The sequence below is a fragment of the Emys orbicularis genome, chromosome 4 (genome assembly GCF_028017835.1).
Source record: "Emys orbicularis isolate rEmyOrb1 chromosome 4, rEmyOrb1.hap1, whole genome shotgun sequence".
Lineage (NCBI taxonomy): Eukaryota > Metazoa > Chordata > Testudines > Emydidae > Emys > Emys orbicularis.
In genome coordinates, this window is record NC_088686.1 from 85,281,782 (window position 1) to 85,306,793 (window position 25,012).

Below are 25,012 nucleotides of genomic sequence, written 5' to 3' on the forward strand. Positions count from 1 at the left end.
CCATGGCCTAAAAGGGCATAAGGGCCAGCACAAAGCCTGTGTGGTGGGGTATACAAACCCCACACTGGGCTGGAAGGGGTTAAAGGACAGTACTGGGCCCAGGTAGCTCCCCCCCTTCAGCCCTGCAGAGCATGCTCTAACTGGAGAAGGGATTGAAAAGGGAGCAACTCAGCTCAGAAGCGGGAGGAGGACAAATCTACCTTGAAGGCTCCTGACAAGGGTGCTGGAGAAGCCTGTGTGTTAGTAAAGTTAAAATAGGTATTAGTATGATAAGAATGCTATTAGTATTATAAGAATGAGTGTTTAGACTTTGAATGCTTGTGGGTTGCTGCATACGTTAATCTCACTTATAGCATCTGTGTCCCATATTGCAAGGTAATATTTAAGCATTTGTATTGTAAGCCTCTGTAAATCACCAGAGAGGAGAGAGACATTAGCTAGTGTAAAGTGCTGCTCTCCAACAAAAGATGTTATGTCCTGGCTAACAAGGAAGGCCCATTGACACCAGATGGACTTTTGTGGAACATTACAGAGGACAAAAAGCTTATATTGAAACTTCACGTACTGTAGTTCACAAACCTTTACCACACGTTGCAATCCTTGCATATAGTAGCTTTAGTGGACATTTCTGAGCCAAGAAGTTCTCCTTCTGGATCTTTTACTGGAGCCTTTGCATCCTGTAATTTCACTGTTATATCCCACATGTTCCCTGTTTTCAGCTCTGGCTGATCAGGGATGTGTGAAAATAAATAATTATTTACTGGCAGTGTTGTTGTTATAACCAGTAAGTAATTGTTATAGATCTCTACTAATCCATTTCTTTGTTCCTTCTGTTAAATAATGTGTTATCTTATGGCAAAGGGGAGGGAGGTGGATGGGGAGGACAGGATGGGAGACTGTGTCCTTTTTACCCTGTAATTCCTTTAGGTGGCGTCATTACCCATTTGATTTTGTTTTAAATCCAACCTGAGTTGCTGGGAAATACTCTCATCAGTCAGTAATTGCCCCTTCCTGGATGCCAATTAAATGAGGACCTAAATATGTTTTTGTTTTAAGGTCACTTTACAGCCCCTGGTCTCTCAATAAAATTCTAGCAAGAGAAAAAAATTAGAAATTATTAGTCTATATTTTATAAATTATGCAAATATGACATGTACATTCCTTTAAAATACAACCTATTGAATTTTTTTTACTTCTGTGCTACTATGAAATCAACTAATAGATATTTGATTTTAGGCAACGAATTAAATCAAATCTGCTGACAGCCCACACATCTTTATAAAATTCACTTAAACCCCTGATGGCTAAAAAGCTGCTTCATGTTTATTTTATATACCATAAGTAAACTGCATTAAATGGTAAATATCAAAGGTTATTAAACTGTCAGTACTGTACTTTGTCAAAAACAAGAATTGTAGCATTGATAGGAAGAATCTTAATATTTAAGGGTTCCAAAATATGTGATGTAGACTTTTTTTGAACTGATAAACTGAGCTGGTGGAAAAATGCAAATAGCTTTTTATGGGAATTGTCCCATGAATATTTTAAAAAAACCTAAAATCTGAAAATGTTTTGGGTTTTCAGTTCTTCATAGATTTCCAAGGCCACAAGGGACCACTGTGATCATCTTAGCTGGCCTCCTCTATAACAATGGCCATAGAACTTCTCCAAAATAATTCTTAGAAAATATCTTTTACAAAAACATCCAATCTTGATTTATAAATTGCTAGTGATGGAGAATCTACCATGACTCTTGGTAAATTGTTCCAGTGGTTAATTAACCTCAACATTAAATTTTGCACCCTATATCCAGTGTGAATTTACCTACCTTCAACTTCCAGCAGTTGGATTTGTTATATCTTTCTCTGCTAGATTGAAGAGCTCATTAAATATTTGTTCCCCTTGTAGATACTTATAGGCTAATCAAATCAGCTTTTAACCTTCTCTTTATTAGCTAAATAGATTCAGCTCTTTGCTATAAGAAATGTTTTCTAATCCTTCCCCACCCCCTTCCTTTTTATCTCTCTCTTCACTGAAAGTTAAAAAATAAAAGGGGGGGGGGGAGGAGAGAGAAGGGGGCAAACTGGAAAATAATCTTTTATAAAAAAATTCAACCATAATAAACATACTCTATGAAAACTTTCATTTTAGTGAAAAATACCATTTTCATGGTACATCTTTGATGGAAAATTTTTGATTAACTCTATTGATAAGGCATTAGGAATACAATTATATTGTGGTGTTGCAGAAAACACAACAGTTGAATTTACATTTGTAAATCATGTCCAAAATTTTAAAAGGCATAAAATAACTATTGTAGAATCCCAATGTATTTAATTTGAAAGCATAGCCAATATATAAACTGAAATTTAAGCAAAAAAGGCCTGTAAAGTGTTGCAATTCTGTCCTGCACATTGTACCATGGGCAGAGTCTCTCACATTTTATAAAACACCCTAAATCCCAATATTTTGTGGCTATAAAACTCCCTGTGAGCTAAAGCTTAGTACACATATTAATTGCCCAAACAATACAAATGTACTAAAATTTGTAAAACCCTGAAACAAACCAGAACAGTTGAACTGTTGGATAGGAACTGCAAAAAGAGAGGGGTGGGGGAAGGGGAAATGTATTTTCAGAACTATTTTGTGTTTTATGAAAGACAAATAAATTATAAAATAAATGTGAATCTGAAAATTAAATAATAATCAGTTTATAAATACTGTAAGTTTCAGGAAACACAATACCTTAATGATCAAATTGTGGACCAAGTCAGGAAAGTTGGAACTTTAATATGCAAGCTTGTAATCCACACTTCCCATATTTTCTAGTAGAACATATTGTAATAGTGAATATTACATGAATGATACATGCAGTGCGCCAGCCTATGATCATCTGGTATGCATTTGAAATGGGGGTCACTTGTTGGCATGCTAGAACAAAAGCCCTATCAACATTATTTAAATCTTTAGATCTTTCTTTAGGCTATAGCACTTGAATTTTCTCTTGGCTGATTATTAATATGTAAAAATCTTTGGAAAAACATTATGGTCCCATGAATTAAAAAAAAAATAATATATATATATATATGAGCTATTGGTTTGATGCGGTTCTTAGCACAGGTAGGAAATACTATATAACTAGGGCCCTACCAAAATTCACAACCATGAAAAACACGTCACGGACTGTGAAATCTGGTGTTGTGTGCTTTTACTTTATACTATACAGATTTCATGGGGGAGACCAGCGTTTCTCAAATTGGGAGTCCTGACCCAAAAGGGAGTTGCAAGGGGGTCACAAGGTTATTTTAGGGGGTCACGGTATTGCCACCCTTACTTCTGCACTGCGTTCAGAGCTGGGCGGCCAGAGAGGGGTGGCTGTTGGCCAGGTGCCCAGCTCTGAAGGCAGCATCCTGCCAGCAGCAGCATAGAAGTAAGGGTGACAATACCATACCATGCCATCTTTACTTCTGCGCTGGTGCTAGCGGTGGCTCTGCCTTCAAAGCTGGGCTCCCGGCCAGCAGCCACCACTCTCCAGCTGCCCAGCTCTGAAGGCAGCGCCACCACCACCAGCAGCGCAGAAGTAACAGTAGCAGTACCACAACCCCCACTATAATAACCTTATGACCACCCCACAACTCCCTTTTGGGTCAGAACCCCTATAATTACAACACCATGAAATTTCAGATTTAAATAGCTGAAATCATGAAAGTATGATTTTTAAAATCCTATGAGCATGAAATTGACCAAAATGGACCATGAATTTGGTAGGGCCCTATATATAACTATATTGTCTAGCATCCTATCCGTTTTAAAAATATTAAATTACCTCTCTGTGACAGGTGCTAGAATCCTGACTAGAAATGCAGAGCCAACCTGTTTGATTTACCCTGTCAAGCAGAACAGGGAGTAGGTGGCAAAAAGGGCTTCATGTTATCTGTCTTTATGGAACCCTGATCCTGGGGGCACCCAGGGGCCAGTTAGGGCAACTATAAGTCCTCTTTGTGCTGAAGGGGGCAGTAGAAGGGATTTACCAGGACCAAGGATCTGGCTCAGTATATCGGAAAGCAGAATGAGGAAAATTACTTTTAAGGGCAGTCTCCGTATGTACACCCGTCTGTGAATCAGGATTTGATTTATAAGCTTGTCACAAAAACAGTAAATTATGTGCTCTGTTCTCTGTAGCTGCACACTTACTATTATATTTATAAGCAGAAGATAGCACATTGAACTATCTTGTTGACTGGAACTTTCTAATGTAACATGACAACAAATCCAAAATGCACAGCCGAGCTAATAGACAAGACACATAAAAACATTCTGAATTGGGGACTGGTTTAGTACAGGTCCTGAGATGAACATTAAAGACGACATGTGGAAATAGAATACTATATATGGATCAAGAAAAAGTCAAGTGCGCTGAAAAATGTCAGATCTATAGAAAAATTTCTATGAGGTTACAATCAGTAATATTTTACAACAATATAGACTAGTGTCTTACTGCAATACAGTGTATTCAACTAAAAAATTATACTGATAGGATTTCAACTACATATTCTGTAGCAGAACCTGATCTCATGTAAACTGGTCTCTCATCATTTGGAGAGGAGGTTGGGGTATATTAGTTTTGTGTTGTGGAATTGTTATTTGTGTATGGAGGACTGGCTTTGTTATATTATGAGCAGCTCAAAAAAAGTTTCTTGTATTAAATATACTGTTGCATTAAAAACTGCTAACTGCTTAGTTTGAGATATATGCTGATAAATCAAAGTAAAATTGAGGTAATAATCTGTCCTTTCTGTTTAGTGGATGTCTATATTAATTATTTAGGGCCAGGTTGTGGTACCCTTGATCATATAACACAATAATTTATTCCTTGAACAGTTCCCATTGGCTGGAAGGTATCAACATGATCAAAGACCTTTAATGTACAAAGTTTAATTTGAAAATACTAATTTTGCTGTAAAATCTGATTTGTTTAATAACTTGATGGAATTTTTGTAATATGTTGAGATCCCAGTGCCTGATGGGGCAAAAAACATTGTCGCAGGTGGTTCTGGGTACAGCCTCACCCCTCCCTCCCTCCATGAAAGCAATGGCAGACAACCGTTTCGCGCCTTTTTTCCTGGGTGAACACTGCAGACTCCATACCACGGCAAGCATGGAGCCCGCTCAGCTCAAGACAGCAGTCATGAACATTGTAAACACCTTGCGCATTCTCGTGCAGTTTTTGCTGAACCAGGACCAGAAAAACGAGGCGAGGAGGAGGCGGCGACGGCAGCGCAGCGACAAGAGTGATGAGGACATGGACATGGACACAGAATTCTCTCAAACCGCGGGCCCCGGTGCTTTGGAGATCATGTTGTTAATGGGGCAGGTTCTAGCCGTGGAACGCCGATTCTGGGCCCGGGAAACAGGCACAGACTGGTGGGACCGCATAGTGTTGAAGGTGTGGGATGATTCCCAGTGGCTGCGAAACTTTCGCATGTGTAAGGGCACTTTCATGGAACTTTGTGACTTGCTGTCCCCTGCCCTGAAGCGCCAGAATACCAAGATGAGAGCAGCCCTCACAGTTGAGAAGCGAGTGGCAATAGCCCTGTGGAAGCTTGCAACGCCAGACAGCTACCGGTCAGTCAGGAATCAATTTGGAGTGGGCAAATCTACTGTGGGGGCTGCTGTGATCCAAGTAGCCAAAGCAATCGCTGAGCTGCTGCTACCAAAGGTAGTGACTCTGGGAAATGTGCAGGTCATAGTGGATGGCTTTGCTGCAATGGGATTCCCTAACTGTGGTGGGGCGATAGATGGAACCCATATCCCTATCTTGGCACCGGAGCACCAGGGTACCCAGTACATAAACCGCAAGGGGTACTATTCAATGGTGCTGCAAGCACTGGTGGATCACAAGGGACGTTTCACCAACATCAACGTGGGCTGGCCGGGAAGGGTTCATGATGCTCGCGTCTTCAGGAACACTACTCTGTTTAAATGGCTGCAGCAAGGGACTTACTTCCCGGACCAGAAAATAACCGTTGGGGATGTTGAAATGCCAATAGTTATCCTTGGGGACCCAGCCTACCCCTTAATGCCATGGCTCATGAAGCCATACACAGGCAGCCTGGACAGGAGTCAGGAGCTGTTCAACTACAGGCTAAGCAAGTGCAGAATGGTGGCAGAATGTGCATTTGGACGTTTAAAAGGTCGCTGGCGATCGTTACTGACTCGGTCAGACCTCAGCCAAACCAATATCCCCATTGTTATTGCTGCTTGCTGTGTGCTCCACAATCTCTGTGAAAGTAAGGGGGAGACCTTTATGGCGGGGTGGGAGGCTGAGGCAAATCGCCTGGCTGCTGATTACGCGCAGCCAGACACCAGGGCGATTAGAAGAGCACACCAGGAAGCGCTGCACATCAGAGAAGCTTTGAAAACCAGTTTCATGACTGGCCAGGCTACAGTGTGAAATTTCTGTTTGTTTCTCCTTCATGAAAACCCGCCCCCTTTATTGACTTATTCTCTGTAAGGAACCCACCCTCCCCCTTCGATCACAGCTTGCTTTCAAAGGAAATAAAGTCACTATCGTTTAAAAATCATTTATTCTTTATTAATTGATTATAAAAAGAGGGAGAGAACCCGGGTGGGGTTTGGGAGGAGGATCGGCGGGAAGGAAAAGGCCACTAAAAAAAGTTTTAAAAAATGACAGCCTTTTGCTTGGGCTGTCCACTGGGGTGGAATGGGAGGGTGCACGGAGCCTCCTCCCCCCCCCCGCGTTCTTACACGTCTGGGTGAGGAGGCTATGGAACATGGTGAGGGGGGAGGAGGGTTATACAGGGGCTGTAGCGCCAGTCTGTGATCCTGCTGCCGTTCCTGAAGCTCCACCAGATGCTGGAGCATGTCTGTTTGCTCACGCAGCAGCCCCAGCATTGCATCCTGCCTCCTCTGATCTTCCTGCTGCCACTTCTCATCTCGAGCGTCCCTCCTGTCCTCACGTTGGTCCCTCCTGTCCTCACGTTGGTCCCTCATGTCCTCACATTGGTCCCTCCTGTCCTCACGTTCACTGGCATCTTTCCTATACTTTGAAACCGTGTCCTTCCACTCATTCAGATGAGCTCTTTCACTGCGTGTGGATTCCATGATTTCCGCGAACATCTGGTCTCGCGTCCTCTTTTTCCAATGCCTTATCTGAGATAGCCTTCGGGACGGAGGAGGGAGGCTTGAAAAATTTGCAGCTGCTGGAGGGAGGGAAAAAAGGAGAGAATTTTTTTAAAAGATACATTTTACAGAACAATGCTTATACTCTTTCACGGTGAACAACACTATTCACATTACATAGCACATGTGATTTCTGTGCAAGGTCGCATTTTGCCTCTTAATATTGAGTGCCTGTGGCTTTGCTGCTAGAGATCACAGACGCAGGTCCGGGCAACAGAATTCGGCTTGCATGCGGCCATGGTAAGCCATTGTCTTTCGGCTTCTGCGCCCTCCTTTCCCACATACCAAGCAAAGCCCGTTGAGTGCTGCCGTTTTCCTGTTAACCTTCAGCAGCAGAAAACAAACTAACCCCCCACTCCATCCAATTCTCTGGGATGATCGCTTTATCCCTCCCCCCACCGCGTGGCTGGTATCAGGGAAGATCCCTACAGGAACCAAACTAACACCCCCCCCCCCCATGAATTCTCTGGGATGATCGCTTTACCCCCTCCCCCCACTGCGTGGCTGGTATCAGGGAAGATCCCTGCTAGCCAAATGCGAAAAGCTCAGGGCCAGTTCCACCCACCCCCCCGCGCTTGGCTAACTGCAGGGAAGGATTTCTTTTCAACCACAGGCAAACAGCCCGGTAGGAACGGCCACCTCTGTTCCCTTAATTAAATTCCCGTATTTCAACCAGGTTACCATGAGCGATATCACGCTCCTGAGGATTAGGCAGCGAGATAAAGAACGGATGTTGCTTGAATGCCAGCAAACACCGGGACCATACACTGCCAGGCTTTGTCATGCAATGATACTAGAGTACTTGCTACTAGCATGACGTGGTCAAGTGTCCTACCATGGAGGACGGAATAAGGCTGCACTGCCCAGAAACCTTGTGGAAAGGCTTTTGGAGTACCTCCAGGAGAGCTTCATGGAGATGTCCCTGGAGGATTTCCGCTCCATCCCCAGACACGTTAACAGACTTTTCCAGTAGCTGTACTGGCCGCGAATGCATCCCAAGTCCTCAGGGCAAAGTAATCATTAAAAAACGCTTGCTTTTAAAACAAGTTTTATATTTTAAAAGGTAAACTCACCTGAGGTCTCTTCCATGGGGTCATGGTCTTGGATACTGGCTTGGGAGGGTACTTCATTCAGGCTGAGAAAAAGATCCTGGCTGTTGGGGAGAACGGAGTGCTGTGTGCTCTCCGCAAGCTTGTCCTCCTCCTCCTCTTCCCCATCCGCAGAATCCTCAGGCGTGGCTGATGAGATTACCCCCTCCTTGGAATCCACGGTCAGAGGTGGGGTAGTGGTGGCAGCCCCCCCTAGAATTGCATGCAGCTCGGCGTAGAAGTGGCATGTCTGCGGCTCTGACCCGGACCTTCCGTTTGCCTCCTTCGTTTTTTGATAGGCTTGTCTGAGCTCCTTGACTTTCACGCGGCACTGATCTGAGTCCCTATTGTGGCCTCTCTCCATCATGCCCTTGGAGATTTTTTCAAAAGTTTTGGCATTTCCTCTTTTCGAACGAAGTTCTGCTAGCACTGAATCCTCTCCCCATATAGCGATCAGATCCAGTACCTCCCGTACAGTCCATGCGGGTGCTCTTTTTCGATTATCGGCCTGCATGGTTACCTGTGCTGATGAGCTCTCTGTGGTCACCTGTGCTCTCCACGCTGGGCAAACAGGAAATAAAATTCCAATGTTCGCGGGGCTTTTCCTGTCTACCTGGCAAGTGCATCCGAGTTCAGATTGCTGTCCAGAGCGGTCACAATGGTGCACTGTGGGATAGCTCCCGGAGGTCAATACCATCGAATTGCGGCCACACTAACCCTAATTCGAAATGGCAATATCAATTTCGGCGCTACTCCGCTCGTCGGGGAGGAGTACAGAAATCGATTTTAAGAGCCCTTTATTTCGAAAGAAATGGCTTCGTTGTGTGGACGGATGCAGGGTTAATTCGATTTAACGCTGCTAAATTCGAATTGAACTCATAGTGTAGACCAGGCCTTGGTGATTACCTGTTCTGTTCATTCCCTCTGAAGCACCTGGCATTGGCCACTGTCAGAAGACAGGATACTGGGCTAGATGGACCTTTGGTCTGACCCAGTATGGCCATTCTTATGTTCTTATGCTGTTTCCAGTACATTGGAAAATTGAACTGTGCCCATAACTACAGTATTTAAGAATTTTCCAACTGTATTGAAAATTAAAATTATTTTAATCAATTAAATCCTCTGATTGGAACAGAGTTTCATATTTCTTGGACTGTTCACTTATTGTTTTATGTTCAAAAACATATGCCAAATCACCACCCAATCTTATCATTTAAAGCCTGCTTTTAGTGATTAAAGATTATAATTAACAACTTCCTCCTTCTCCAATTTGCAGGACAGCTGTGCAAGAGTTCTGTTGTTCCGAGGAGCCAACAAGGAGTTAAAGAATTATAACAGCCAATCTTCGTTTCAGGTAAAAAAAAAAAAAAAAGACTATCTTTAAGGATGAAATTTGCCCTTGTGCAGAGGATCTGCAAAAGGCCTATGCATTCTTCAACCCTGTTTTGACTTATATGACATATTGGACTTGTGCTGGCCTTCTGCATGGGGTGCCAGTGGGGATTTCATTCTAAGATGGAAACAGACGAGTAACCCAGTTATTTCTGCAGTAAAGTTTGAGACCATGATATTTTAAGTGGCCTTGGAAAAAAAATCTCTGATTCAAACACTTTCAAGCTTCAGGACATTCAGATTCAGATGCAAACTTTGTGGCTTTGGACCATCATTTTAATATGTACTGTGATAAAGTTCCTCCTCTACCTTGGTGAATCCTGCGCTTATTGGCGGATTTTGCTCGCCTCAGAGATTCACAGTAGCCCTCAGTTTGGCCACTTTCGTGGCTCAAATCTGCTTTCACTCAGATAACCTCATCACTGGCCAGTATGGGGAAAAAAGAGTAAGAACAATCCCCGCAGTTTCTGCTGATCCACCATGTGGGTCGGGGAACAGTCCAGAGACCTTCCCCTCTGGTGGAACCTCCTGTGTTGGATCAGGAGTTGGGAGGTTTGGGGGGAACCCGGGCCTGCCCTCTACCCCGGGTTCCAGCCCAAGGCCCTGTGGACTGCAGCTGTCTAGAGTGCCTTCTGGAACAGCTGCGCGACAGCTACAATTCCCTGGGCTACTTCCCCATGTGTTCCCCCAACACCTTCTTTGTCCTCACCACAGGACCTTCCTCCTGATGTCTGTTAACGCTTGTACTCAGGGCTGGCGCTTCCACTAAGCGGTCGCCTAGGGCGGCAGGATGTGGGGGGCGGCATTTCGGCGGCGATTCCTCTGGGCGGGAAGAAAAGCGGCCCCGGAAACGCCGCCAAGAACCAGGGCCGCCCAGAGGGGCTTCTTCCGCTCTGGGTCTTCGGTGGAAATTCAGCGGCAGGTCCTTCACTCGCTCCGGGACCCGCCGCTGAAGTGCCCCGAAGATCCGGAGCGGAAGGACCCCCACCGCCGAGAACGCAGCTTCAGAGGAGGAGCGCTGCCGCCTAGGGCGGCAAAAACCCTGGCACTGCTTCTGCTTGTACTCCTCAGTCCTCCAGCAGCAGGTCCTCTCACTCCCAGCTCCTTATGCACACCTCACTAACTGGAGTGAGAGCCTTTTTAAACTGGGTGTCCTGATTAGCCTTAATTAATTCTAGCAGCTTCCCAATTGGCTACAGGTGTCCTAATTAGCCTGCCTGCCTTAATTAGTTCTAGAAAGTTCCTGAGTGTTCTGGAATAGTCCCTGTTATCTTACCCAGGGAAAAGGGTCCTGCTTAACCTGGAACTAATGTATCTACTTTCGACCACTCTCTTGTAGACATCTGTCCTGACCCTGTCACAGTACCTAGTACTTTTAAAACATATCAACCACCATTTTCATAATGGAACAGATACAGTACAGGTGATTTAAATCTTCCCCTCACCACCGTACCAAGGAGCTTCATCCCGGTTCAGGAATGAATCATTTTAAGGGGGCAGAGAAATTTAGTCTTCCTTAGACCTGTTGTATTAATTCAGATGGAATATATGTGCCCAATGAGTTAAAGGTGTTAACATAATCCAGTCATGGTCCAACATCAGACAGTTTTAAACAAGGCTCAGGGTTTGGTATACAGAGGCATCAGCCTGCTTAGTACCATGCCAAACACATTATTAAAAATCCTTTTAACCCTTTATTAAAGAAATGGGGGTTGGGGGGGGGCAATTAAAGAATTTGAAATGTAAATTATTAAGCAAGGCTTTCATTTTAACAACATCCCTTGGTCTCTTTCTCTTTAGCTGGAGAGAGTTTTTAGAAGGAAAACCTCCATGTTTGACAGTGTCTTAGATGGTAATAACTTGTACTTTTTGTGGAAAGGAGAAGAAATTAGTTAAGATGGGCTAGAGCTGTTGTTGTTGCTATTGAAGTCCGATCCTGTTTCCTAGAAGAAAACAAGACAAACATACATAAAAGGAGGAGAGAAAAAATAGCAAAGAGAGAAAATCCAGCTTCTGTCTCTGATGTTGATTCTCATTTGCAGCCTCACTGCTGGAGAAACATAGGCACTATACGTGGTCTTATCAGCCACTCTGAGATTAGGCAAAATTGTACAAGCATTGGGCTGTTTGGGGCATTGAATTTAGCTGCCTCTTTCTGGTCACAGGCTTACAGCAGTGTTGCAAAATAGTCTTATTGGATAGACGGTAAAAGAGGATGGATAGAAAAGAGAAAGAAAGAAGGTGGGGAAGGAAAAGAACACAGAAGGCGTATGTGTGTGTGAGGGGGGATGACAGTTTCACATCCCAGATGTTATTTGGGATTTAGCTGGAGCCTCTGGTGAGGTCATCTAACTCCCTCTCTTTGGCCTGGCCTTGTCCGGACATAAGAATAAAAAGGTCTGAAGTCCTAAGAGACATGGGGGTGACATCCATGAGAGTGAAGCTGTCTCCTTCCCCTTCTCTTGTCTTTCAGTCAGTCAGCATCGTGGTAGCCAGCTTTTCCCCCCAAAGGGAGTGATGGCAATGAGAACCCCCAAAGGGAGTGATGGGTGGAATAGCCTGTCCTTTCATTTTTTTGTTCACCAGTTAGACCGAATTTCTGACACACCAATTTTGGTTCATTGATTTCTGGTCTCACACTGTTCTTGTTTACCAGGCATATTCTTAACAGAGTCCTTGAATTATATCAGTAGGCCTTTTTTGTTTGGACTAATTCAGTCTGTCTCCTTTCTGCACCTTTTCCCTACAAGATTTATTGTTATAGGTTATTGTGACATTTTATGAACTTTCACTCACCTCTTACAGTTGATCTCACATTAAAATTAGGGTCAATTTTGTAGTCCAAATATCAGAATGGCTCCTCTAGTGAGACTGCCAATAAGGGTAGCAGTTGTACAAGCTATTGAATACAGAACTCAAAACAGTTGATGTACTAGTGTTGTTAATGCCTTGTTTAGTGATTATCTCAGGTATGGTGTGTAAGACATACAACAAGTGATGCCCTGCTGAGACAAGCTGTGCTGGGTTTCCAGTGACATAGCCAGAGACAAGCTTTTTTTGCAGTCTGATAGAGTTGCTGCCTATAAACCACAGGGGTCTAGGTTTGAGTCTTGGATGCTGTACTATGAAGGATGTGCACAAACAGCAAGTCCAGTCACTGTGTCTGGAGGGGATGCTGCAAATTTGCTAAATCTCCTTTATCCATCTGGTCCCCCATGACTATAGTATCTGGTATTCTAGTGCCAAGTGACAGACACAGTTTAAAGAATTTCCATTAACAATGTGTTGGGACCACAAGCTATTGATATGTGACAGGGTCATATATCTCTTTAAGAGATTGTTTGGATTTTTTTGCTTTTATTTTCCCTTTTGGAGAGTCAGGTCAGTGTGTGGCATATCTAACAGGGGTTGATTATTAATCCCCAGCAACATCTACTAGGCAGCTCTGAAGCCAGAAATCAGGGATACTAGGAATGAGGAAGTAAAAGTTGAAGTATCAATGATAAAAGCAGAGGCTACCACCAAAACGAAAGTGAAATCTTTCATGGGATTAGCCAAGATTTACCAGAAATTCATTCCACAGTTTTCTCATATTACAGCATCTTGACAGGCTTAATTAAGAAACCCAAAAGGAAACAAGTAATCTGGCCAAGGGAATGTCAGGGACCTTTAGATACCCCGAAGAAGACCCTTTTTCAGAATCTGTGTTAATTAGTCTGGACTTTAATAAACCATTCATAATGCAAACTAATGTGTCAGAGACAGGATTGAGAGCTGTCCTGTACCAAGAGAGGGAAAGAGAAGAACGTTCAATTCTATAAGTAGAAAGTTGTATCGAAAGCAGTGGTACAGTATGATTGAAAAATGTCTTATTGTGAAGTAGGAGCTGGAAGCATTAAGGTAGTATTTCCCAGAGTGAGCCCCCTTTCAGGAAAATGAAAGCAGTTGCACCCCTTTTCAACTCTGCAATGTGGTATTAAAGGCTTCCTTATTTTAATTCATATATCTTTTATACCATGCCCTCAGGCCACTTCAGACAACACTGGAATAGAGCTCATAATATAATACTTCCTGTCCTTTCTTACATGCTTTGAATAGTGAATAGTTAAGTCATGTTGATGTTTAAATGTATCATAATTGGCATCTGAGTTAGCTCCAATGAACATGAATAGAGCCAATCATACCTCTGAGCTAACATTAAAGGTTCTCTGAAAACTCAGGCAGATGCTTGCTGCATTGGTTACACCTGCTTCACACTGAAGGTTTTCCAAACCACCATAATAGCTTGAGACTAACTTTTTTTTTTAACATGAAAGCTGAGACTCTGGAGAACAGCTAAGAACTCTGGATGCAACTCCAGCCAGTTCATTGCTCAAGCTTGGAAACATGTCCCCTGCTTTGGGACATAGTGCATTAAGGTATTATCTCTTAGATACCAGGTTCACACTTGTAATAGATCACCACCCAGTATGACATGGCATAATGCAATGTGAGACAAATGCACAAGTTACTAGGTGCTGTTAAGCACTACAACTTAATGGTTTCAAGTAAGACAGCGTGGGAGGCCAACATAACGATTCCGACTACCCATCCAGAGATGGATTAAAAAAACGGATGGAAGTAACAAAATTGGAAACATAAATTCTCTCTTAAGAGGCAGGGTATGTGCCAGTGGTCTGTCTCTGTAAGAGATGTTAGATTTTTTCATTACTTTATTTCCTTTGAGAATCAGTTTTCTTTCTTGTTCTGAAATTTCTTGTGGTGTGAGTAAACATGATATAAATGAGGCGTGAAAGGTTGGACATCCTTTGTTTGTTTTTTCTCCTTTTATATTAATCACAGCAGTAGTCTGTCTCTTTGTGTCCTTATCAGAAAACTAGGAAAAGGACAAATAGGCAAATGCATACATCTGTGTAAAATCTACTATTGGTGGTTGTCAGGCTCCTAATGATTGGAAGGGTCAGATGAGCCAAACCATGCTGGAAGCACAGGCACAGCAGGTTAGCAAGTGGGAGCTGGAAACCTCAGAAGTGCTGCTGCATAGCTGGCTAGTGACCCATACCCCATTATTGTGGGACAACAATCCCTATGTATGTTATGCAGTCATTTATATTATTTGCATGGATTGGGGTTTTTATTTTTTGGGGGGTCCCTTTTCCTAAGGCGGCAAGGACTAATGCATTCAATTCATTTTACTCTACCTGGACTGGAGCACCTTATCCTTTATAAAGCTGCTTGTTCTGTATGGGTAAGTCTGCATTGCAATTAAAAACGTGCAGCTGGCCCATGTCAGCTGACTTGGGCTCTCAGGGGTCAGGCTAAGGGGCTGTTTAATTGTGGTGTAGGTGGTTCAGGCTCATCACTCTCTCCTGTGAGGGGGGAAGGTCCCAGAGCTCAGGTCCAGCCTGAGCCCGAACACCTACACCATAATTAAACAGCCACCTAGCCCGAGTCTGAGTCAGTTGACATGGGACAGCCGCGGGTGTTTAATTGGAGTATAGACATATCTTAAATGAATACAGTGTCATGGTACTATGTCCAGTGTAGATATTAATGTATTTCACTAGATGGTATCGTTTTTAGTTGTGGAGAATGTTAAACTGGGGAAGCTGTAGTTGCTGTGAATGCAGCAGAGGAAACTGTAATGTCAGCATTGCAATAAAGAAGCATTAGAATTAATTCAGTGCCATCTGTCTTTATTTTGTTGACCCAGTCGTTCAGACAACACAAATGGAACTGTTACAAAATTATGCTAAATCCCCTTGAGTTAATAGGATTTTGCATACTAACAATGTTTATTCATGTAATCAGCAGAACTGAACACTGACGCCTCTTGTATGTCCATAATAATGTGCACTATAGCTACTGCACATGCTCGTTAGCTATTTTCAAACATATCATCTCAGTTATAGCTTATTTATATTTTCATAAAGTCAAAAGAAATTAGTCTTTCTCGAGGAATAGCTACCTTCAAAATGTCCAATATGAAGACTGACCTTTTCCTTAAAGTATCTAAACACTTCCTGAATTTTGTGGTGGTTTTCAAAGTCTGTCTAAACTTCATTTATTTATTTTTTAATAAAAATTGAGAAACAAAGTTGTATTTTGGGTGCCAACTTGTGTACTGCCTATAAGAGTGTCATGATGTGATTTCATTCCTATCTGGGCTACAACTTCAGCTTCACATTAAAATCAAAAACAGAGAACAAAAGAAACATTCCTCAGTTTTTGGGGACTCGAGCCTGCAAACCTTTACTCCTGGAAGTAAACTTTACTCATGGAAGCTGCCTCCTTAATCTGAGTAAGAATTTGCAGGACTAGATCCTTAGTTGCCTTTCTGTTATCTAACATAGTTGCTGTTTTAGGGTTACATTCTCTCTTGTTGATTGTAGATAAAAAGAGGTAGAATCATCTCTCTTCTGCCTGATTTTTGGCGAAAAGAGGCAGTTGGGGTGGTCTTCCTGCTCCAGTGGCTGAATGGAAGAGGGGATAAGTGGTGTTGTCTTCAACTGTGGCTAGAATCAGTAGGAACGAGGGGGATCATGGGACTGTAGGAAGGCCTGATAAGCAGCTGCAGTGCTGCTCCCATATGAGCATGAGCGAGAACCCTTAGAGCGAATCTTTGAATATTGCAGCATCCTTCTTTCTGTGTTATGAGATTAATCTGTTATTTCCACCAGCTTTATGCAAGATCTTTTAGAGAATCTACAGTATCCTGCCATGATCAATCATCCACCACACACCTGATTCCCCACCCCCACACATTTTATGCTGTTAGATTTATTTCCACATATTACAATATTAATCTAGTAGTTCAGGAGCATCAATGTTTTGTAGTATACGTGAGCTACTGAAGTTCTGTGGTGCAATTTGATGTGCATCTTGTCAGACAACAATCTCAATTTTTTAAAATGGATAATAACCCTATATAAATATTGCATATGTTTCCCTATGGCTCGTATTACATAAGCAAATCCAATACAGTATTAAGTGGAAAAACACCCATAAGGGTAAGAACATGTAGAACTTTATAAATTGCCAGTATGTATAAAATCCCACTATTTAAATATACGTAAGGACTATCTTGGGGATGCATTCTAGGTCCAACACAAAGGGCAGATCTGTCTTTGAGGGTGCAACATGGGTCAACATGAGTACTTAATTTGCTTGTACTGTACAAACTTCAGCAGAAATAGTAGTGTCAGCAGTGGCTAGTAACACTGCCTATTATTAAGGTTGCCCGATACTTCTCATTATACTACCCTATTTTTAATTACTTATAACTTTGCCAAAATTCAACTGTTTGTACTGAATTTTTTTCCATGCCGGATTTCTGCCTCATGATTAAGTTTTTGAAAACCTTCAGCCAAAATGATCGAGTCATTTCAGAATGTGGAGCTAGGGAAAAATATGTTTTGCCCATGTTAAAAAAAGCTCTAGTGCCTCCATGCCCTGGAGCAGGGACTTGAAGTTTGGCAGAGGAGTGGCCTTTGTGGCAGGTATGTGCCTTTTCCCATCATTGTGAACATTTTCATAATTTGGGGAAGTTATGTAGGCCTTCGGAGGGAAAAAACAGTTTGCACATGCTCAGTAGAGGCATTTTTGATTTTAGCTTCTAAAATCTCAGAAAATTCCATCATCACTGAGCATGCTTGAGCCTCTCACAGCTCCTAGTGCTGATCAGACTGTGCATGCACCATCCCCACACAGTGACGGTGCATGCCTCAGTCAAGGGCTACAGGGGCAAAGTTAGACTTTCTGAAATTTTTGCTCCTAGCTTCTCTTGCTCAGAAGGGTTCAGGTACCAGAACTGAGAGCAGGGAGGCTGTCTCTCCTGTGCTTTCAACTTCCCTACTAGAGCCCAGACATCATGGAGGAGGAATTCAGAAGGCAGGATGGACATTACTCCCATAGTGAGCACATATTCAATATTTTGTTTTCTCCGTGTGGCTCAGTATGTGGCCCCAGGCCTTATTTACTCCCCCCCCCCATTCAAATACTGATGTGAAGACACAATTATTAATTTCCGAATGGGCTTTTGTATGGTGCTTATCATTATAGTATCCAAGTGCATCACAAAAATAAATGAATTATCTATACAATACCCCTCTGAGGTGGACTGGACATGCCTAACCCCCATTAGCATTAATGGGAGTTTGAAACTGCATTAAAGTGAGGATATAACTTTAACCTTATGTATATCCTCTCTGATTATCCAACATGGACAGTTTGCTTTAAAGGCTTCCCTAAGCCTAACCTTTATTTTGCTAAGCTTTTTTGGACATTTTGAATTCTGTAAATTGTCTCGTTGAGTGATAGTAGGGTTTTTATTTTTTTATTTTTTTTTTTTTTAAAGGGGGTAGTGATTCTTACCCACAAAAAGTCTTCTTTCTCTGATTTATTTTTGAAAGCATGAAAATGTGATAAGGCCAATTTTAAATTATGAACATCTGTCCATTCCCCTAAGATATACCTTTACACATGTAAAATAGAGGTGCTTCCTCTCTTTGTAGATTATGTAATTGCAATACTAATGGAGCGTGTTAATTAACTTGACAAGGGAGTGTGATCTAGCCAAGTTTTTGACATTCCCATCCCTGAGGTGTAACTCTTTTCCTAAAGCACCTGTGTGGAAAATTTGTCCCCGAACATTCCAGTGTATCCATGACAATATTTACAGATGTCTTGCCATGATGCATGCTGTCCTTAGTTAACCTGTCAAAAAGATCCTGCTTTTGCCCTGGTTTGAGTAAAACTATACAATTTGTTCTATACGTTTTTGGTTCATTTTTTTTTAATGTTAGTACTATCCTAATGCTAATAGGTCCCAATGAGGATAAGAGCCTCATTGTGATTTTTCACTGTTGAAATGGAGGATAGGATACAGTTCCTGACCAGAAGAGTTTACAATCCAATGTACCTCTGTTCTATATTTGCAATCTGATTCTGACATTTTATGCCCACAAACAAGCCAAGTAGTCAAGGTATTGAGGCTTAAAAAAGTTGCATGAGATATGGAGAGTTTGTATTACGCATTTACATGAGAATAAAGGTGTAAGAATTGTATCTTGTATTAGTTTAAACACACAATTTGTGATTGAGAAAATAAATTTTAGCAGTTCAGCAGTCTACTTTGTAAACATAGGGCAGATTGTGACTGTCATGCATTTGTACTGGAATGTTTGACTGGGTTTTTGTACTGAGAAAATAAGATATTAACACTGATGAAGTAATACTAATAATCTGATTTTAAAATAGTTACAAATTCAAGAAAGTCCACCGTTAGGAAGAATATTGCCCTTAGGAATTGACTCTCTAGTGTATGTGTATGTAACATCACAGACCTATTTCAGATATTTCAAAGAACTAGGTACAATTACAGGAGCGTTAAAGATGGAAGAACAGAATTAATTTTGCTTGCTTTGCAGTTTCTATGGATACACAAAAAGAACATGAGTACTTGTGGCACCTTAGAGACTAACAAATTTATTAGAGCATAAGCTTTCGTGGGCTACAACCCACTTGCATCCGAAGAAGTAGGTTGTAGCCCACGAAAGCTTATGCTCTAATAAATTTGTTAGTCTCTAAGGTGCCACAAGTACTCCTGTTCTTTTTGCGGATACAGACTAACACGGCTGCTACTCTGAAACCTATGGATACACATTATACCTTCTTGCCATCAGATTTTCTCTGTGTGCTTTTATAGCTTTGAGAGTAGATAATTGTTGCAAGGATTTGCGTTCCACACCTCTTCCTCTTCACCCAGCCAAATAACATGGCACAGGACATAGCCTGGGGAAACCTGATCCAAAGTTCATTGGAGTTAAAGGAAAGATTTGAATGGGCTTTGGATCAGGCCCTAAACCTATGACAGACTTACTTTAATACAAAGTAGCCCACTAATATTTGAAATTTGGCATGTCACATTAAAACAAAACATCGTTTCTTGTATGTGTTAATTACTTGACAAAGGGTTTCCACTGATTACCCAGCTATGCAGAAAATCCACAGACTGAAATAACATTCTTTTCAAGCTTTCAGCCTGCTTTGTCAAAATGGAGGGCAGCTTCCCATAAATCATTTTCAAAGAAACACACACACACACACACACACACACACACACCACCACCACCTTTATCTTTGAAGAGCCCAAGTGGAGTCTATTATAGTGGGGAAAACATCTGACAATTGAAATTATACCTCAGAATATAGAAGAGCCACACAAAAAAAGCTCATGAAACACTGAGGTCCATTTGACACTAGAAATTGGAACAATGTTGGTGACTGAGTTAGGGGACAACTGTGTTGTAAGCAGGTTCCCTGCCATGCTTGAATTTACAGTGTTGACAGGACAATAGTTAAATGTTTCTCATGACATAAGCATAAAGTATCATTATCAAGGATCAAATTTTAGTGTAATATACAGCTGGATGTACTGGGGAGAATACAGGAAGTAACCTTTCCTGCTGAGGTCATGGAGCAGCAGCATTGATACTGTGCAGCTACTACTACACATTCAGGGGTTGTAGCCCCAATGGTTCTTGTTCCTCCTCTTCTTTGGGGTTTGCATAGTCTTTTGATTCACTAGCCATGCCACTTCCCTCCCTAATCCTCACCCCCTTCCAAAATACCTCAAAACACTCCACAGTGTGTTAGGGTGCGGAGAATCCCAGTGCAGTACAGCTTCCTGGTGCACAGTGGGTGCAGACCTTCCTCATGGAATCCGATATTTCTCTCCCTCTCCACTGCAACCACACACCTGTACAACAGAATTGATGTGTATGTGCAGAATTTGTTACTATTAGTTACACTTGGATTAAGAAGGAACGGAATTAGAAGTAACACCTAGACAAGAGAGAGATTTGGATATTTTAACTTAAAAGTATTGGCCCCTAAAGTTCATAAGGAAGCAAAGCCAGTAAGTCAGGAAGTACAACTTTTTTTGGGGAGGGAGAGAAATTGGTGACAGAGAATGTATGGCTATAGCATAATGAAGTATATGCTATGTTAGTAAAAGATTTAAAAATAGGTGTAGAGGATGGCCTGTGGGGTGTATGATACAGGAGGGCCAGGGAGCAGTGGGAAGTGGTAGAAGGGAAGTATATAAACCCTAGGTTAATTAAGGCGTGGTTCCCTGTAGACTAGGGAGGGTTGCTACAGGTTAATTGGAGCACCTGTAATCAATTAAGGCCCTGTTAGAAACCTAATAAAACCCCCTGCTTCAGGCAGTCAGGGGAAAGGAGAGAGGACTGGAGCTTGGAGGTGTGCTGTGAGACTTGGAGGAACAGAAAACCGGAGTAAAGGAGACCCTGCCCCAGCAGGGGAGGGATATTCCCTCCCCCAGCATTTAAGGACTGAAGGTACCCCACCCAAGGGGGAAGAGGGTAAGAACCTGCAGGGGTTGAGAGGGGCTGGGACTCAGAGTGAGGAGCAAACCCAGACCCCTCCCCCGCTTCCCTCCTTTACCACCTTCCTGGGCCACTAGTGGGGCCCTCGGTGCCCCAAGAGCAGGGGTAAGGGGTGGTATTTTAGCCCCCCCACCAAGAAAAGCGCAGGACCCACCATACTATATCGACCATCTTGTCACACGTGGTGTCAGGAGTGGGATCTCTGCGCCGTGAACATAATCCAGAGTGGGTCACAACCACCCTGCCTCAAGATGGAGGATTTGGTCAAAGCACTGGTGCAAGCCACTGCCGCCCAGCAGGAGGCTACCCGGGTCCAGGCAGCTGCCCAACAGGAGGCCATGCGGCTGCAGCAAGAGACCAATCACCTGCTGATGACCCAGGCCACCCAAGATTGGGCCATGCTGCAGGAACTAGTGAACCAAGTGAAGGTCCTTACGGAGCTGAGCCGTGGGTATGATGGGACACGGACCATACGGGCCAGCTACTGTCTGCAGAAAATGGGAGGATGATGTGGAGGCGTACCTCCTGGCTTTTGAGAGGACAGCTCTGAGGAAGGCCTGGCCCCGAGACCAGTGGTCAGGGATCCTTGCCCCATTTTTGTGCGAGGAGGCCCAGAAGGCCTACTATGATATGACCACAGAGGAGGCAGCAGATTACCCCCGACTGAAGGCGGAGATCCTAGCCAGGGCAAGGGTAACAACGGCCTTGAGAGCCCGGAGGTTCCATGAATGGCAGTACTGTGAAGACAAGACACCGCGATCACAACTATTTGACCTAATCGACCTAGCCCAGAAGTGGTTACGCCCGGAGGCTCTCAGCTCAGAGAAAATGATGGAGCTCCTGGTACTGGACCACTATACGAGGGGACTACCCTCGGGCCTCCGAGCCTGGGTAGGCCAGAATGACCCCTCCACCTATGACTAACTAGTCACCCTTGTAGAGAGACAACTGGCAGCCCATGAACTGTTCGAAACCCTGGGAGGTGAAACACGGCGTTTTAGGAAACCAGTCCCAACCCCGAGGCCCTGGATCATCGAGAACTCCAGGAAAGCCATAGCTGGAAGAACAGGCACCAAGGAGTGGCCTGAGGCCCCAAAGGGACCTGGGGGTCCGGGGGGAGAGAGTTGGGGAAGTGAGTCAGAGGGCCCAAGACAGAGGGCAGCCTCCGGAAAGAGATATCGCTGTTATGAGTGTGGGGAGTTGGGGCATATAGCAGCCCAGTGCCCCAACAGGGAGGAGCCCATGCAATGTAATCTGGGGGATCCTGGGGACCAATGTGGCCTAATCAGCGTGGTGGGGGTTGCGATGGCCCAACATGAGTACACCAGGCCAGTAAAGATGAATGGCATCCAGACCATAGCTTTGGTGGACTCTGGGAGTGCTGTCACATTGGTCTCAGGGAAATTAGTGGGGCAAGACCAACTGAGCCGGGCCAAGAGCACTGGAGTGACATGTGTCCATGGCACAGTAAATTTCTACCCCACAATTCCAATCCGGATTGAGATCCAGGGAAGTACTAACAAGATGACTGCAGGAGTGGTCCCCAAGCTCCCCTACCCAGTCTTAATTGGCAGGGACTTTCCTGGGTTCGAGAGCCTACTCCCCTCCATTGAGTTAGGGAAGGGAAGTAAACCCCGAGCAGAATGTGAGGTGCCCATGGATGATCCTACCACAATTTTTGCTGGGTTTTCTCCAGAGTTATTTTCACCCCCTGGGAAGTCCCGGAAATCCAGACGGGAAAGGAGAGCAGACAAAAGATTAGGAACCAGGATCTTGGCAGCCAACCAGAAAACTGCCCTGGTTGGGAGGAAGGCTCGTGGAGACCCAGAGACGGCCCCCAGCACGAGCAGAAGCACCCAAAAGAAGGAGGGGAACCCAAGTCAATAGAATCAGGACAGATTGGTCCCGCACGCGAATGTTTTGGGCAGGACCAAGCCGATGACCCACTATATGCAAACGTGAGGGAGGAGGTAGTAGAGGTAAATGGCGTGCCAGTAGAAGGGAAAACCAAAGGCACAGGGCCATACTATATAATCAAGCAGGATCTGTTGTACTGGGTAGTGCCAATACGGGGGGAAGTAGTAGAACAGCTCTTGGTGCCACGGAAGCACACAAGGGCTGTATTAGAATTAGCTCACAGTCATCTGTTTGGGGGACATTTAGGAGCAGACAAGACCCTGGATAGAGTCCTAAGAAGGTTCTACAGGCCGGGGGTACGGGCAGAAGTCCAACACTATTGCACCTGCTGCCCAGAGTGCCAGCTGCATAGTCCCCGACCTCAGTTAAGGGCCCCGTTGGTACCCTTGCCCATAATTGAAGTTCCTTTTGAAAGAATAGCAATGGCTCTAGTGGGCCCACTAGAAAGAACAGCCCGGGGCCACCGAAGCATACTTGTCATCCTGGATTACGCTACACGGTACCCCGAAGCCATTCCTCTAAGGAACCCCATGTTCAAGGCAATTGCAAAAGAACTGGTGCAGGTTTTTGCTAGGGTAGGCATCCCTAAGGAGATCCTGACAAATCAAGGGACTCCCTTCATGTCGAGAGTAATGAAAGACTTATGTACCCTGCTACACATCCAAGCCTTGCGGATCTCGGTTTATCATCCCCAAACAGATGGTCTGGTTGAGCTATTTAACTGCACTCTCAAGAGTATGATCCGAAAGGTGGTGGCCCAAGACGGAAAAGATTGGGATACCCTCCTACCATATCTGATGTTTGCAATACGAGAAGTTCCCCAAGCCTCTACTGGTTTCTCCCCCTTCGAGCTACTGTATGGACGCCGCGCACGTGGCATATTAGACATCGCGAAGGAGGAATGGGAGGAACAACCCAACCCAGGGAAGAATGTCATTGCACACGTAGCCCAGATGAGAGAACGAATAGCCCAAGTGACCCCCATAGTACGAGAGCATTTGGAGAAAGCACAAGAGGCCCAACGAACCTACTACAATCGTCGGGCAAAAACATGGAAATTTCAACCAGGAGAACGGGTGCTGGTGCTGGTACCAACAGCAGAAAGTAAGCTCCTGGCCAGTTGGCATGGACCCTATGAGATCGTGGAAGCTGTTGGGGAGGTGAATTATAAGGTAAAGCAGCCAGACCGCCGAAGGCCAGAGCAGATCTATCATGTCAACTTACTGAAACCCTGACACGATCGGGAGACGTGCCTGGCCATCCTGCCCGCCACACCCCAGGCAGATGGCCCACAAGGGCAGGTAAGGATATCCCCCGAATTAGCCCCAGAACAACGAACAGAAGTCATTGAAATGATCCAGCGGAACCAAGATGTGTTCTCCACACAACCAGGCCGTACGACGCTGATCCAACACCACATTGTCACCTGTCCCAGAGCAAGGGTGACCATAAAACCATATCGCATACCGGAGGCAAGAAGAGAAGAAATTAGGGCAGAAGTAAGGAAGATGCTGGAACTTGGGGTGATTGAGGAATCCCACAGCCAGTGGTCCAGCCCTATTGTCTTGGTCCCCAAGCCTGATGGCACCCTGAGGTTTTGTAATGACTTTCGGAAGTTAAATGAGTTATCCCAGTTCGATGCCTACCCGATACCACGTGTTGATGAGCTGGTGGATCAGTTAGGCAAGGCCCGATACTTGACCACCTTGGACTTGACAAAAGGCTACTGGCAGATCCCCCTGGCGGAGGATGCCAAGGAAAAAAACGCTTTCTCTACACCTGACGGCCTCTTCCAATATACCGTCCTCCCTTTTGGGCTCCATGGGGCCCCCGCAACTTTCCAACGATTGATGGACAGATTACTTCGACCCCATGCCAAGTATGCTTCTGCCTATTTAGATGACATGATAATCCATAGTCCTGACTGGGAGACACACCTGGGGAAAATGGAAGCGGTACTAGATGCTCTCAGACAGGCTGGCCTCACCGCTAACCCATCCAAAT

General features: G+C 44.1%; 1 protein-coding gene across 1 annotated transcript in view; it reads left to right on the forward strand.

Annotated features, from left to right (window-relative positions):
• The window catches only part of SHANK2 (SH3 and multiple ankyrin repeat domains 2), a 569,301-nt gene that overhangs the window by 46,773 nt on the left and 497,516 nt on the right, over window positions 1–25,012 (forward strand). The window contains exon 8 of the mRNA XM_065403513.1: window positions 9,568–9,645. Coding sequence (XP_065259585.1) covers window positions 9,568–9,645 — 78 coding nt within the window. The remainder of the gene's footprint in view (window positions 1–9,567; window positions 9,646–25,012) is intronic.